Source organism: Anopheles darlingi, chromosome 3 (genome assembly GCF_943734745.1).
Source record: "Anopheles darlingi chromosome 3, idAnoDarlMG_H_01, whole genome shotgun sequence".
NCBI lineage: Eukaryota > Metazoa > Arthropoda > Insecta > Diptera > Culicidae > Anopheles > Anopheles darlingi.
In genome coordinates, this window is record NC_064875.1 from 50,514,933 (window position 1) to 50,529,541 (window position 14,609).

Sequence of the window (14,609 nt, forward strand, 5' to 3'; positions counted from 1 at the left end):
CTGTTCGTGATTCAAATGCGAGTCCACTAAGAGCAGACCAAGCGGGAATAGAGGTGGTGTCTTTGTGTCTTTGCTCATCTCAATCACTACACCGTCTTATCCGCCTCCGGCCGGGGGCCTCGGGAGCAATAAAGTGTCGCCATCCCGAGCGCAAAAGATCAGCAAATGGGTAAATGAGTTTCTGGGTGCGCCGGCTTCTTGTGGCCGCCGTCTTTGTCTCGCCGCGAGTCCCGAGCACACTGCTCGATTGCAGTCGAAGGACACGCTACGCCATTGTAGCTGCTGCTGTCATTACGTCGTCGAGGACGACGACGACGACGACGACGTCGGTGGTGATCCGATGGATCCTGGAGGGCGAATCAATTTCCTTTCCGCGGAGACAACTTTGTTATTGTGGCGCGTCCTTCCGGTCGGCGGTCGGGCCACGAGAAGTGGAACCTCCTCCTCCTTCGCTCCAAATTATCCCTCTCCACCTCTCACTCTCTCTGGGATGCCATTTCCTGTGTGCGCGCGCGCGCTTCACCGGTAATCGATGGCGGCCGGCGCTATTCCATGGTCTAGCTCAAGGTCCTGAAGGACAACGGTTGGTTGGTACCATCGGCTAGGCATACCATCAGCCAACAGACCACTCGTACGTGACCAGTGTACACGCCAGGGATGGTAACCACAAATGGCGGTATGAGAGACCGACCAACATCAAAATGAAAAGGACTTGTGCCGGTCTGGTGCTGCCATAGACTCTGAGGTGATGCGAATTGAATGAGCGGCTAATGGTGGATAGTGTCTTATCAATACTTGATGCTAGCGTACATTGAGTCATTCGCAATCGATTGTGTTCGGTTTCTCTGACACTTTCGATGAAGGTCGAATTGGAAAATTAATTTAACATTTTCAAGCAGTAGCGACGTTAAAGCAATTCCGTAAGACGTTGAAAATATGGTTTTGCAAATCATTTGTGAATTTCGACCGGAATGTTCCCTTTTTAAACGGACATGGTTCGGCTATTTATGATTAACAAACCCTTTCCTAGCACGATCCCTTCTTTTGGAGCGCAACGCGTAACATTCGGTATTTAGCGAGACCGTTCCCGGTGTCCCGGCCCTCGAACGGCATAAAATGGCCTCATTTTTGGTGTTCGCCATTGCTTTGTTCTCTCTGCATCCCGATACGCGCCACAAGGGCGGCAGCAGCGCACAACAGAGTTGCCTTGGGGCCGTTTATGAACTGTCGAAAGTTTATTTATTACAAAACGCGATCCTCTCTCCTTCTTCTTCTCTGGTGCGGAGCTTCTGTTTCCAGCTTCGGTCTGGGGAATTTAATTAGACAGCCAGACATCATCCCGGCCCCAATATGCTTTAGCGGGAAGGAGTTTACATCCGCACCCTGTCGAACCGCCGTCGTTCCTCTCTGCTCTCGCCTTAGGGCAGCCAGCTGTCGCCGGATTTTGCTTCCCGAATTTTGCAGCCAAATTTTACAGGAGGAGGCACCACATTTCAACTGGATTTGGTTGGATGGCCAGGGCTGGAGTCGGCTAGTCACAATAGCCGCGGTGCGCAATCCACGAGCTTGGCATATCGCACAGTATCGCCAACCGAGATCTATCTTTGGATTTTGGAGTTGGCGTCACGGCGCCCCAATCTATTTCCACCGATATGCCGAGACGTCAAACCCCGGCGGTGGTGCGTGCCTAGTGGCCATGAACTATGCGGTGGAGGAGGCTACCTTAAGGGCTTTCCACCGAACCAACCGAAGCGCCTCTATTTAGAACGAGCGTGACGCACTGTGCCACCTTGTCGGTATCGAACCACCCCGGCATCTTCAAGGACGCGACACGACCGCGGTGAGTCAAGGATTTCTTTCCATTCCAGCCGCCAGAGCGTGGGTTTCCTCGCAATAATTGCGTGCTTGATGGGCTCCGGGGTCGCCCTTCTGGCACTATGCTAGCTAAGGTACCCAGAAAGTGTCAGGAACACTCAGGGTGTCGATTCGTTCGGTTTACTTACGGTTTGTAACCACAGAGCCGTCAAAAACCGCACGAACAATTTTTGAACGCTTTGCGTATAAATTGTTTTTATGTTTAGTTCAATTGTGTTCACCTAGATTTAGTAGCGCCTCTTTATGGTTGCAAATATGCTGCGTTGTACAAGAGCAAGTTTTTCCTCCGAACTTCCCGCGCATCGATAACGCATCGCAGGCGCCTACGATCAGTGTGTTTCTTCGCTTCGAATTTGAGAAAAAAAATCTCCCAAGTAAACACAAGCGCAAGCGAAAGCGATAACCAGTGCTTTTTGCGATCTGATGTTTCTTTTTTTTTTATTGCAATATCGCGACTGACTGTTTTGATGAGTTATTCATTTCAACGGGGCGGGAGAGCTACGCTTGCATCTACACTGAACACTGTGCTTGCAGTGTTTAAAGTGTTTTTCATTTCCACTTCACTCTTACGAATATTTTTTTCATTCATCCTTTGCTACATTCTGCTTCTGCTGCTGCTGCTGCTGCTGCTGCTGCTGCTGCTGCTGCTGCTGCTGCTGCTGCTGCTGCTGGAGTTTTCCTCGGTGCACGATTAACTTTCAAAAGTTGGTCATTTCATGTTTAGCTTCCTTCAGCGCACCACCACCACCACCACCGTAGCGTAGAAAAAAATCCCCTCAAGATCTTCGTCGGCTGCTGCCTCTGGAGCACGGGTCCTTCGCATTCCTCCGCACCGCACCAAACCCCCCGTTTGCGGGGTCGCTCGATTGTCTGGCTCACCGTGGCTTTCTTTGAAGTATCTCTCGGGCTCACCAACAGTAGCAGCAGTAGCAGTAGCAGAACAACGCTTCTCGGTTGCAAACGTTCCACCGCTCCTCCCGAGCACAAAGCAAAGGCGAAACATCAAAGGAGGCCAGGCGGGGTGAGAGCAAAAACATGGACCTGGGCCTCTCTGTCGTGGCGCTAAGGTGTCCGGTAAACCCGGTCGGAATCATTCACAAACCACCCAGTACAACAAACACGAACAAGCGCAACGGTCCCGGGAAACGTCGCCGTTACTCTTTAGTGTTTAGAGAGATGCCTTGCTCACGGGTTGTTTTTGCGGAGCACGGACACTCCGGCAGGTTGGATGGTCTCTTGAATGTCGCAAAAGAATGTTTTTGTGCGCGACCAAACCACGACACACGAACGATCGGTAACGACGTACGTGGTCCATGGACAGTGCATCTTGGGAATGATTCCTTTCTGTGGGGATCTCCCGTGATGCTCTAGGGTAATGGTTTCTAATTGGCTGCGTAACGGCACGTTATGTGGGACTGCCTGCGTCCTTCCGGTTACACCGGATCAGTGCGTTGCGTAACGCAGCGAGATGTGTCCTGGAAGAAGGATGGATCGAGTCACGGGTACACCGAGTGATAATTGGTGATGCAATTCCTCCGGAAGGCATTGCATTCTATTGAACCGCCAGCACATTGCACAACGGTCAGCTTCTTGAGAGAGAGATATTGTTATGTGATGCAAGGGGAATATTGTCAGCATCCTAAGGTAAGAAAGTTCCTACTGAACGTCAGGACTTGCCTCTCGCAATACTACTGGAAGTAACAATGAAACAATGAAACAACAAATAAACAAATAATCGATGCCTTCGGTACACGGGTGTACCACAAATATCCTCCATCCGACAGTTGTCAGTTGCGCCACGTCACGCACAAGCCATTGGCTAATGGTCCCGAGCCGACACGCCATCGTCGAGCGTCGTTTGCGTAAAAATACACCACAAGATATACACTCCCTCACCCACCGCTCCGTTTCGTCTCGTGTGTAATTAATTATTCGTGTTATAGACCACCTCTCTTCCCCTCCCCTTCCGCTAAACGGCTCCGTCCATCTCCCCAGCCAAAAATGGACGAAGGTCCTGGGTGACATTTGCATGCTTGTCTCTTGGCGGTGGCTATAAGTAGCTAACCTTTTGCCAGATATCGATACAACGTCACCGTTTGTGGCCAAAGAGATAGTAGAGCTGGATGGAAGAAGAAGAAGGAGAAAGTGGAGACCATCGACCAAAACTACATTCCATTAATTTCCATCCAAACAATCCATTTGGTGGCCATCCGAACCGCCGGGTGAGCGATGTGCAAATGCGATGTTCAATCCAATTTCAGTCACTTTGTGTGTCGTACCTAAGGACACACACACACACACACACGCACATACACGAGGACTATGTTGGTGGAGGAGGTAGCATAATTTGCTGACGATAAGCGCACTCATCTGGTGGCTTGAATGTTGCAAAAATCCTCCAGGAAAAAACCGTCTCCAGGGTGCTTTGTATATGTGTGTGTGTATATTTGTGGCAAACTCTCGTTCTCTGACACGCAAATCCCTCGATACACGAAGGGGAGGGGGAATTTAGGGAGGAAGGTAAGGTGTAAATGAAATTAGCCCACCATGACGCACTCGGAAGCCTTCGCGGTACTTCTTCCAGCATCCTTCTAATGTATGGATCCAGCTGGGGGCTCCTTCATGTATGCAAAAGATTCACAACGAGTAGCGTTAGGATAAGAGAGAGAGAGAGCGGCTAAGGTTGTGTGTTTGGCAAGGACGGCTGCGGGTGTCCTTGCTCCATATCATCCGGGACAGCTTATTTGCTTCGTCACGCGCTCCGCGTGCCCGGAGTGGCAGTGGATGGATGGATGGATGGGCCGACGGATGTACTACTTCTCCCTCGACTTTGAGCAGTAGCCGCGTGTCAAACAACCGCTTCACCACGACGACGACGACGACGACGCGTCCCCATGCACTGTATTTCGGTCTCTCCAGACCACCATGGATGGCGTATACCAACGTCGTCGTCGTCGTCGTCATCATCATCACCATCACGTCCGGCACGGGCACGACTGACGTGCATCAAGATTTAGAATCGAATTAAACTTCGTTCGCTCGCTACTGCCTGCCGCGCACGGGGCCATGCACCTATGCACCACGTGCTTGTGTGTGTGTGTGTGTCGTCACCACATTGCATGGTAACTTCATTCTCGTTCGAAACAGCACGGACGACGACACGGATTAAAGTGGAAAATTTTGCTCGCGGAATACTTGCCAGCGGGTTGGAAAAATGGATTGCTGTTGCACTGTTGCGTGGTGCAGTCGGGCTCGTGAGAATGTCTCTTCGATCGCGGCTCCTTCCAGAATGTGCACAATGAATGAATGGGAATGCTAAACTCTTCACGAAACTCGAAACATTCCGACAGTCGCGGAAAGTGACGTTTGAATCACCAGGTCGCAACTGCAGCTATCGGTGGCATTCCGATTTGGACCCCGTGGATCGTGCATTTTGCAACAGTTTCCATTGACCATTCGTCGTCGTCGTCGTTGTCGTCGTTGTGGTGATCGTGGTTTGAGCGAGTCTGTCGTGAAGGTATGCTACCTTCTTCGCTTCACCGTTGACCATTTGATTGACCGGATTCAATCCGGCTTCAGCGCCTTTGGCGACAGAATAGAGGGAGCCTCAGGAATGTTGAATATACTCTATTCCGTCCGTGCAGGAGGACCACCTGGTTTGTGGCTCAGGTGCGACGGACAATTCGAACGGCAATTTCATCATTTAACATTCCTTTTATCTTTCAGTTTCAATTCCCGGGATTATCTGTCGTTTCAATTTATGTTTATGTACTTCCTCGCCGTTTTGTAGGGTGTAAGGCGAGGGGACCTTGGAAGGACCCAACAAGACGCGTCACGGGGCCAAGACACCTTGTTTGTTGGCGGTATCTCTTATGTTGCAAACAAACGATCCACATCAAACTTCTTGTGGCTGGTGGACAGCACAGAAAAAAGCAACGACAACAACAACAAAAACAATAGCTAGAACTCGCCACTTTTTTCCTCCCTTTCCTTGTCCGTTAAACTAATTTTTCCAGCCAAAACGTTTCTTACCCGTTGTACCTTTTTCTCTTTCTCCGTAGGGCTGTCACCGATCCGCGTGATGGGCGCCGTGTCGCACTGAAGAAGCTACCCAACGTGTTCCAGTCGCTGGTGTCCTCGAAGCGCGTCTTTCGCGAGCTCAAGATGCTCTGCTTCTTCAAGCACGAGAACGTAAGTAGCTGGCCTGGCGCTGCGCAACGAGCCACGGTGGCCTTCCTGGAGCGTCCGTCGCCGAAGTGGAAGAAGTTTTTAATTAGAAAGTACCGTGTCGCGCGATGTTTTTGCCGGGCGCACTCGCTCACTCGCTCGCTCAGCCGCCTTAACCGTTGCGTAACGAATGTTGTGTGAATTAATGGCTTTCGTGATCCTTTTTTATCCTACATACCGCTTCTTTTTCTTCGGATCCTCTCCTTCTCAGAGATGCGTTTGTGTGGAGATTGTAATCCGCCGTAAACAACGGCCACAACGGCAGGGAGGGAGCGAGACGTTGTTGCTTGGTGGTTGTTCTGCTGCCAGAAGAAGAGCGAGCGAACGAACGAACGAAATTAGTGTTTCTCGAAGCAGTTCCGCGCTCACATTGTGCGCATTAAACTTTTGTAACAAAATATGGAAGAACAGGGAACGCCGCGCAAGGTCTTCGCTTCAGACCTCCGGCGCGCTCAGCATCCCCACAAACGATAGAAGCAGTTTCCTGAGGAAATCGACCGGCATTTTCACGACTGTTTTACATCGCCCTCGGTTGATAGCGAATGGAGTATGCATTCAATTCGGTGCATCGCCAAAGCCATTGATTGATTGATGAACTTCGAAGAAGGAGAAGAGTTTGTGCATCAGCTGCAGCAATCGATCCGGTAGAGGGCCCGACCGTGTGCCGGTGTAATGGGAAGAGCAAAGTGCCCTGGCTGGCTTCTTCCTGGCTTCTGCCACGGACGACGACGACGACGGATACAGCGCCATTCTGTTACGACGAGGCACCGTTCATGGGCGCCTTACCGTCCTCTCGATCGCGCTCGCTAACGGCCGACGGAGCCAGCACAAATCAAATCCAAATCACGAACTAGGTTAATGGTGTAGGAGCCGGAAGGGGGGACGACAAAGAAACTGAGTTGAACTGCTCTCGGTAGCTGGCTGGCTGGAATGACTGGTGGATGGACGTCGCTGCCGTCGTCGTCGTCTTAAAATAGTCTGCCAATCGATTAACGTTTTGTCTGTCTGTGGTGCTTGCATCAAGAGGCATCTGAAGTGGCGAGACCGCCGGTGCTTGGCCAGCATTCACATGCTGATGCTGCTCCATCGCAACACTTTCTTTAAGTCCGCGCTGAGTGTTGCGCAAGGTGTGATCTCGATGGACGGTCGTTGCAAAAGCCACTTTTGTGTGAATTGATAAATGGCCAGAACGAGCATACGAGGGATGTTGGACGATTATTACCAGATGAGAATCTGGTTTTGTCTAAGCAACAACGAAGAATGCAATTCCCATTATTTGAATCGTATAAATAAAATTCCGCAGAATGGTTCAATCTGTTTAGAACCACCGAGAGAACCAAGCCCCCTTGTATGATGGTGAGCTCTTTAAATTGAATCTTCACCTGGTAACTTATGCCACTGTCGCTTACTAATGATCGCAGTCATTAAGAACCATCATTAGCATCGTTGAGAAGAGAGAGAGAGAGAGATGGGGAATGGGGCCGCATTCTCAATTCACACGAGTTGTCACACATCGTTAAGCTATCAAATATCGATTGATGCGACAGCGGCCACCACACCACATCATCGATCGGTTCGCCCGTTCCCCTTTTCAATCGACCACCCGGCGCGTCACCGTTGGTCCTTTCAGGCGACCATTTCGACCGAAAACCGGGGGCCCTGCGGTCTGATGAAATCAGGAAGCTTGGTACAACTTTATGCCCTTGTCAAGGCCAATTGTACGGCGTTCCCATGCAGCACACACTCACACACCATCCTCAGCCCGGACGTCAAAGTTCTTTGTGAGCGTTCTGCCTCTAAAAATAATATCAAAACGTGCCGTTTCCCAGGCCAGGGGGGAAATGAGCATCATCCACGACGATGACGATGGTGTGACGACCATGGCCACTCATCCCCCACTCAGGCAGACGGACAGGCAGGCCAGGCCAGGCCAGGCCGCCTGGTGCGCGGGTCATCAGTAGCAGAGCGCGTGCATGTCGGCGATATGCCTTCTGCTGCTACTGCCTTACGGTATTCGTTCCCATTTCGGGTGGTTTGGGGCCAACCATTTAATTGCCAGTTAATGGGCAGCGGCTCCGAGCGAGACTTAATGTCATCCGATCTGGTGAGCGGAAAGGAAGGGATGCCAGGGTATCAGGCGACACGAAGCGGCTTCCACCATCTCCCCGTCTCGGCATCTAAAAGAACATCACTCTCTTCAATGCGCGTACCGTGACTTTGCATTTTTAGATGCCTCTTCCGATGTCACATTAAACGCCGAGAAGCACAACCGGCGGCGGTGAAATATGCCAACATATGAAAAGAGTTTGGTTCAAGCCGCCATCAAGCCGGCACCAGTTCTCCAAAATCATAAATGCTCCCTGGTTTGGTCATTAAACGCGTTTTGAGTCGTCGCGGCGTGAGTTATGTGGTAGATAACCCTCTACTGCGCACGATGTTCCCTGCCGGTCACGTGAAATGCGGGTATTGTACATTAGCTGTGGCTAGTGGATGGATGCATCTTAGAATATCAATGAGCGTTCATCTACCGCAAGCTGAACGAGAGAGAGAGAGAGATGATTAATGGAAGAGAGACTCCGTGGGTTAAGAATGCTCATTACGGGGGTCTCCCTAACAACCAGACGACCATCACCAACAACGTGAGTGTGTGTGCAACGCGCCCGAGGGATCGCTGCTAAAGAATGCTAAATTGTAATATTTGTATTTCCTGACAGTAACACCATTTCCAGTTATTGTGTTAATCATATTCTTCCGGCTCCAAATAGATGCTCCTTCTGGTGGTGTGCTGGTGGTGACGCACACGAGCCCCGCGCTCGAGCGCCAGAACACACATTGCAATTGCAAAACCCCAGCTGCTAAGGCCCCGGGCTGGCCGCGTGCGTGCGTGCGTCCACGCCCGGTTTCGTAAAATTTGCATCTCAAACTAGACGCGAGACGAGAACAAGACAAATGGTCGGTGGTTTCCCCCCGTAAAGCGGTAGGAGGAGTGGTTGTGCCGTTGAAGGTAGCAGCAAAATAGAACGTCGGCCCGAGGCCCCCGGCTGCTGGCACGAGTTGCTGTGCGCTCTGCGTTGTTTAGTAATATCTTACCTGGATACCGCGGCCGAGCGAGAACCTTCTGTGCCTTATCGTGCATCTCTCTGGTGGGGCGCTCCGACGGCCACCCACCAAACGGAACATAAAGCAAACACACACACAAGCACACAAGCACGCGATGAAATGAAACGAAACGAAAACCAAATTTCGAAAAATGAAAAATAAAAAAACAACACAAAAACTCGTGCCACCGGCTGGATGCTGGATTCAGGCTTGCCTAATAAACTCTCCACAGCCGCCACGATACATAAATCATAAACGCCGCAGCCGCTGGTCTGGGTGGGGTGTGTGCCCCATTCCTAACCGCCAGTGGGGCTACCGGAAACCTCTAGTGCAATGTGCATTTGTGCATTTGTGCACTGTGTGTGTGTGTGTGTGTTGCCATTTTGATTATCTTCTTTGTTGCCTTCGCGCCTCGTTTTTGGATCCCCCACCAGGTCCACCGGATTTCAGGCGGAGAGAAGGCTGCCGAGGGGAAGCAGCTGTCGAGTGCAGCACGAAAACGGATTTTCACCGTTTTTCCCCGCTGCATCGTGCAGTGCAACAACAGCAGCAACAGCAGCATAAATGAATAGCCTGGAGCCTGCGAAACACCAACACGGAGTGGAAGGAGGTGTGCAGCCATTCATTGGTCCATTCATTGTTTGTCGCACGGTCGTGGACCACAACAATCCCTTTGGCCCTTCTTCACATGGCAACAGTGTGCGTGTGTGTGCGAATGCACAATTCGTTTCGCAATCCCTTCGCCGTCGTACTTCGCGGAGGGGGGGAAGGTGGCGCTAACGGTTGTGAAAAATATGGAAATAGGACATTGTGCTAAACGCGCGCGCATGTGTGTGTGTATGTGTGCGTGTGTATTGCCAACGGTCAGAATATGTTAACTAAACCTTTGGATCAACCAAATGGAAAACCCTTCCAACCGGTAACTCGCATGTTGCTGCGATGCGATCGTCCAGCAACGACAATTAGCGTGCGAGCGTGTTGTGCACCCGATGCACCGCTTCTATGTGTCTGTGTGTGTATGTGAGTTTAATGCATACCCAAAATTCTGGGCTCAAAAGAATCGGATTGCATGGGAAAAGGTATGGGGCCTTTTCGCGGTCCCGCGGTCGATGTCATATCTTTTTGCATTTTATCACCCTCTACTCGGTAGCGGCGAAGGCGGCGGCGCTGGAGGTTTTCGGGGGGCGGCGCTTTTGTGCATTCTTTTTTGATAAATCACGATATTATTGCCACAGACTACGCAACAAGGACCGCTCGTTGCTCTGGCACGCTGCTGCTGACCATTAATTTGCTCCCCCGCACAGTACCACCTCCGGTTTTGCTGTGTGGTTGCCGCCTGCGTCAGTATGTCGCTGTGTCAACATATTATGCTGCCGAATGCTGCACACGTGTGCCTTGAAACCGGACCACAGGAGGGACCAAACGTGGCCAACGCTTCGCCTGCATCGCGTTGGATTCGGTTAGACTTCGGTTAGAGGTTGTATCGTTTATCAAACGTGTTTGCTAATGCCCCGACAGCACACCACACGCGCACACACACAGACAGACCCCGTTTGGTTTTTGGGGGAGTGATTAGCGCGGGATGTTGGCGCAGGATGTAGGTGAGAACCGGAGGTGATCGAACCCGAGGCACACACGATTCACACAAACAATCAATCACCTCGGGTGCATCGGAGGACGGGTTTTGGGTGCTAGCATTCCTTTTTTGAGAAGGTAACACCCTCCCATGAACAGCTGCGAAATGAAAAGATAACTAAATCCAATAAGCTGATGTGGCAGTGTTCTGTTTTAGGATGAGCATCATGTGAGTTGAGCCACCATACGAACTAAGCAATAAAAATAATAATAAATTGTACTGCATAAAGGTTTTTCATTGCTCTGAGAACCATAGAGGTGTATAACAAATCCTCATCTCAAGCAATTTCATTTTATCCTTATATATGGATTGTAATCTTTACGCAAATGTCTTCTATAGTAGAGAATCGGAAAATTAAAGAGCAATTCTATGCTGAGTAATATCAATTGAATCTCAGCACTGCACTAAGGAATGTGTCAAAAAGCGAACCAACAAGTAACATTTATGCATCTATTAATTAATTAATAGAAAAAGAAACTAGCAAGTTAATAATTTAAGTTCTAGTTTTGTTTGATCAAATTCATATCTCTGTCCACTTTACTGCACATCATTCATTCCAACTCTGCGTTAGTGCAGGAACGATGCACAATTTGCTTTCAATTCTCCAGCAGAAGAATAATCGTTATCCAACCGATTAACCTTCCTATTTACACTTCCGATGGGAAAATGTGGTTCTCGCTCGTCGTACCACAAAGCCCCCAACCGGTATCCCGGTACGGAAGCTCTATACCAGGCGCTGGCATTCCAATAAGGTGTTGTTAAAAACGCCAACATAGAGTGGCATCAATGCAGCATAACGCCCTTTCATCGGCATCGGCATCATGATGGCGTACAACGATGATGACAACGACGACGACGACGACGACGACGACGACGACGGTTGTGGCACACCGCTTGTGCCGACGGGGCCGTCAGTCATGCTTGCTGCAATCATATCATGGCAATCTCGCGTTACTCGCCGTCATTGCAGTTAATGTCAAAGTTCCCACGCCACTTCGGTGGGCGCCGATGCGTATTTGACTCACTTTGGCCACGCTTTGCTCGGTAGCACCACGGTCGACGCCTCAAAGGCTTCCTCCGTTTTCTGCCATGTCGTCACATTCCGTTGGTGCATCATCACCATCATCATCAACGTGTGAGCATCAGCAGCACAGCTGCTTGCACTCTTACGAACCCTGACACGCCTTTCGGTCTGGTTTGCACATTCGATGAGTTTGCTGCGTCAACACGCCCGGACGGACGCGGGTGGTTGGCCAATCGAAAGAAATGCTCTAGAGAGCGGCGACAGAATGAAACCATTCGGTATTATTATGTTGACAACCCGGGGTGGTTGTGCTTGGCAGCGAACCCCCAGCGAACACGGAATCGAATCCATGGTATCGATAAGCCCAATAGGAATGGCTTTGGCTGCAATGGGGCTGCTCTGTGGCGATGGCATCGTGATCCTTGACCGCAGTGGGATCTGAAAAGGATCAGCGGAAGCTTTTTTGAACGAATCGGTAGTGCACACATACCCGACTGAAAATATGCTGCCATTTGCCATGCAAAGCCATCGATTCCTTATCCTAATTTCTGAATTTCACGATGTCGCCATGTATACTAACGATTGTTTTTTTATCTTTTTGTCTCTTTTCTAGGTACTCTCCGCACTGGACATACTACAGCCGCCACACTTGGATTTCTTCCAGGAAATGTATCCTTTTTCAAACAAAAACCACCGAAAGCTCGGCTTCAGTTTCACTCAGCGATTACCCTATTCGTATTCTGTATTGTCCGCCAGCCCACAAACTGCGGAGCATTGCAGTGGGATTGTTTAATCTCGGTTTCTGAAAAGGATAGGGTGCAGCACGTGTTTCAGTGATACAATAGATAGGAGTTTTCATGTGCCGCTGTCGGACTGTTTCTTTCCGGTTTGACCATCGCAGTGTAGATTGGCTTAATGCGATTTTCGTAAAACTCCATTGGAGCTAGATTCGTGTTCGAGTTGCCCCAGGAATCTGGAGGTTACTTGAACATGTGACTTATGTCTGTTGGTATTATCCGGTTTAATTGCTGGAGATCCACATAAACGACGAATATTAATTGTATTTATTTATTTATCTTGAAATGAGCTCCATGGAATGGTTGTTATATATAAGGGGTTTTCATCCGTGAACAAAAGATACGAATCGATCGATGCATTGGATGTTTGAAAGGTACAAAGCTAACAGAGAAATGGTTCATTTTTCATCTCTTGCTCAAGGACCGGAAAAGGTACAGAACTGGCGTGGCCCAAAAGTTTTCCTTTTCCACCCCAAAAACCTTGCCGGCAGGCGTGTGCCTTACCCATAGTTTTAGTAGCACGTAGAAAGAAAAAGCGACCTTGCTGGCAGCTACATATCCTACCCTCGTGTGCTGCTGGTTGTGTGAATTATTCATATAGACACACGACAGCGACGAACAGTCGTTCCAAATCTTAATGAGCGCCTTGCTGCTGCTGAGTACAAAGCACGTCTTCCGTTTTCCGCCGGCACCGACTTGAACGAGCTTCCGGTGATCCGGCGGCGACACGCGAACTAGATGATGCCTCTGAACTAGGCAGAAGTTTCCTCTTGTATAGGTAACGTTTTCGGCGCCGTTACGCATTCGCCATTTTATTGGTTCGGAAGGGAAAAGCCATCAAGTCAAAGGATTTACGCTAGATGGCCGCTGGCCTCGACCAACCCTCGACGCGTTTCTATTGTGAGGCAAGCAATGAGCCGTTGCGGGCCGCCAAATGGCTGTTTGAAATGATTCCTCCTAACATAATGCCGATGCTGATATGGCGAGTTTTCCCACTAGTCAGGTTCTTGCATAATTTTACACTTTTAACCCCTCGACGCCCATTCACGACGACATTGACGTCGCTTCGACTGTTTTGGGTCCCGTCTTGGGTGACATTAGTTTCTGAAGTGTGTCGCTCGTTCGCTATTCACTGTTTAGTGATTTGATTTTATAGTTTCCTTTCCGGAGCAAAAGCTCTCGGTTTCATAAGTCGCCACAATCGGGTTGATGGTAACCCACAGTCAAGGACATCAGGATACCACATTGCTGCGGACCAAAGAACACATTCCTTCGGTTCTACATATCCTTCGGCGTAGCAGCAGCGTTGCAGAACTACTGGTGGTGGTGGTAAAAGGGAAGATGTGGGTTCAAGCGGAAATACAGAAATCTGTAAGCGCAGGCAATGTTAGATGGACGTTTACAGGAGAGAATGTTGGAGGTCGAGAGCTGAGGGTGAAGAATCGATGTGACCTTGATGTTGTTCCAGGATAACGGAACGACCGTTTGCAAGCATGGCACAGGCACCTCCTCTTTGGATTCCAAGTATGTTTAAATGAACTAGCTACTGCTCTGCGTCTAGGCTTCTGCTAACTCATGAACCAAATGGTTTTTATGATCTAAGTTCAAAGAAAACCCTCATATTGACGCACCATCTTGGACATTATAATGGGTTGAGTTCGGCTTACAAATTCCCTTTTTTGATTAATAGATGCAATTTAGCTCTCGGTTGTGCCAGACTGTTGGCACACACCGAAGAAGCAAATGTGTGGCGGAAGGTGTAAGAGAGTAACGATCAGTACAAACACCCCAACCACCCTTCGAATTGAGTACTTCCGGGTGTAAAGGAACTAAACTCTTGGGTTCGATTCCCTGCCAGTCACAGCAGACAAACAGAAGCCAAACCAGTAAACCCGTCGAGCGAAAGAAGGCGTGGCGGACAGGACAGACTGGGCAGAGGGTGCAGACGATG

The 14,609-nt window shown here is 49.8% G+C and overlaps 1 protein-coding gene across 4 annotated transcripts in view; it reads left to right on the forward strand.

Moving 5' to 3' along the window:
* Positions 1 to 14,609, forward strand: part of LOC125955816 (serine/threonine-protein kinase NLK) — a 67,336-nt gene that overhangs the window by 43,172 nt on the left and 9,555 nt on the right. For all 4 annotated transcript variants that reach the window (XR_007469112.1, XR_007469113.1, XR_007469111.1 and 1 more), the window contains exons 2-3: positions 5,937 to 6,066; positions 12,475 to 12,530. Coding sequence is in view for 1 of the 4 variants with exons in the window: in XM_049687041.1 (XP_049542998.1) it covers positions 5,937 to 6,066; positions 12,475 to 12,530 (186 nt within the window). In the remaining 3 variants the exon portion in view is untranslated. The remainder of the gene's footprint in view (positions 1 to 5,936; positions 6,067 to 12,474; positions 12,531 to 14,609) is intronic.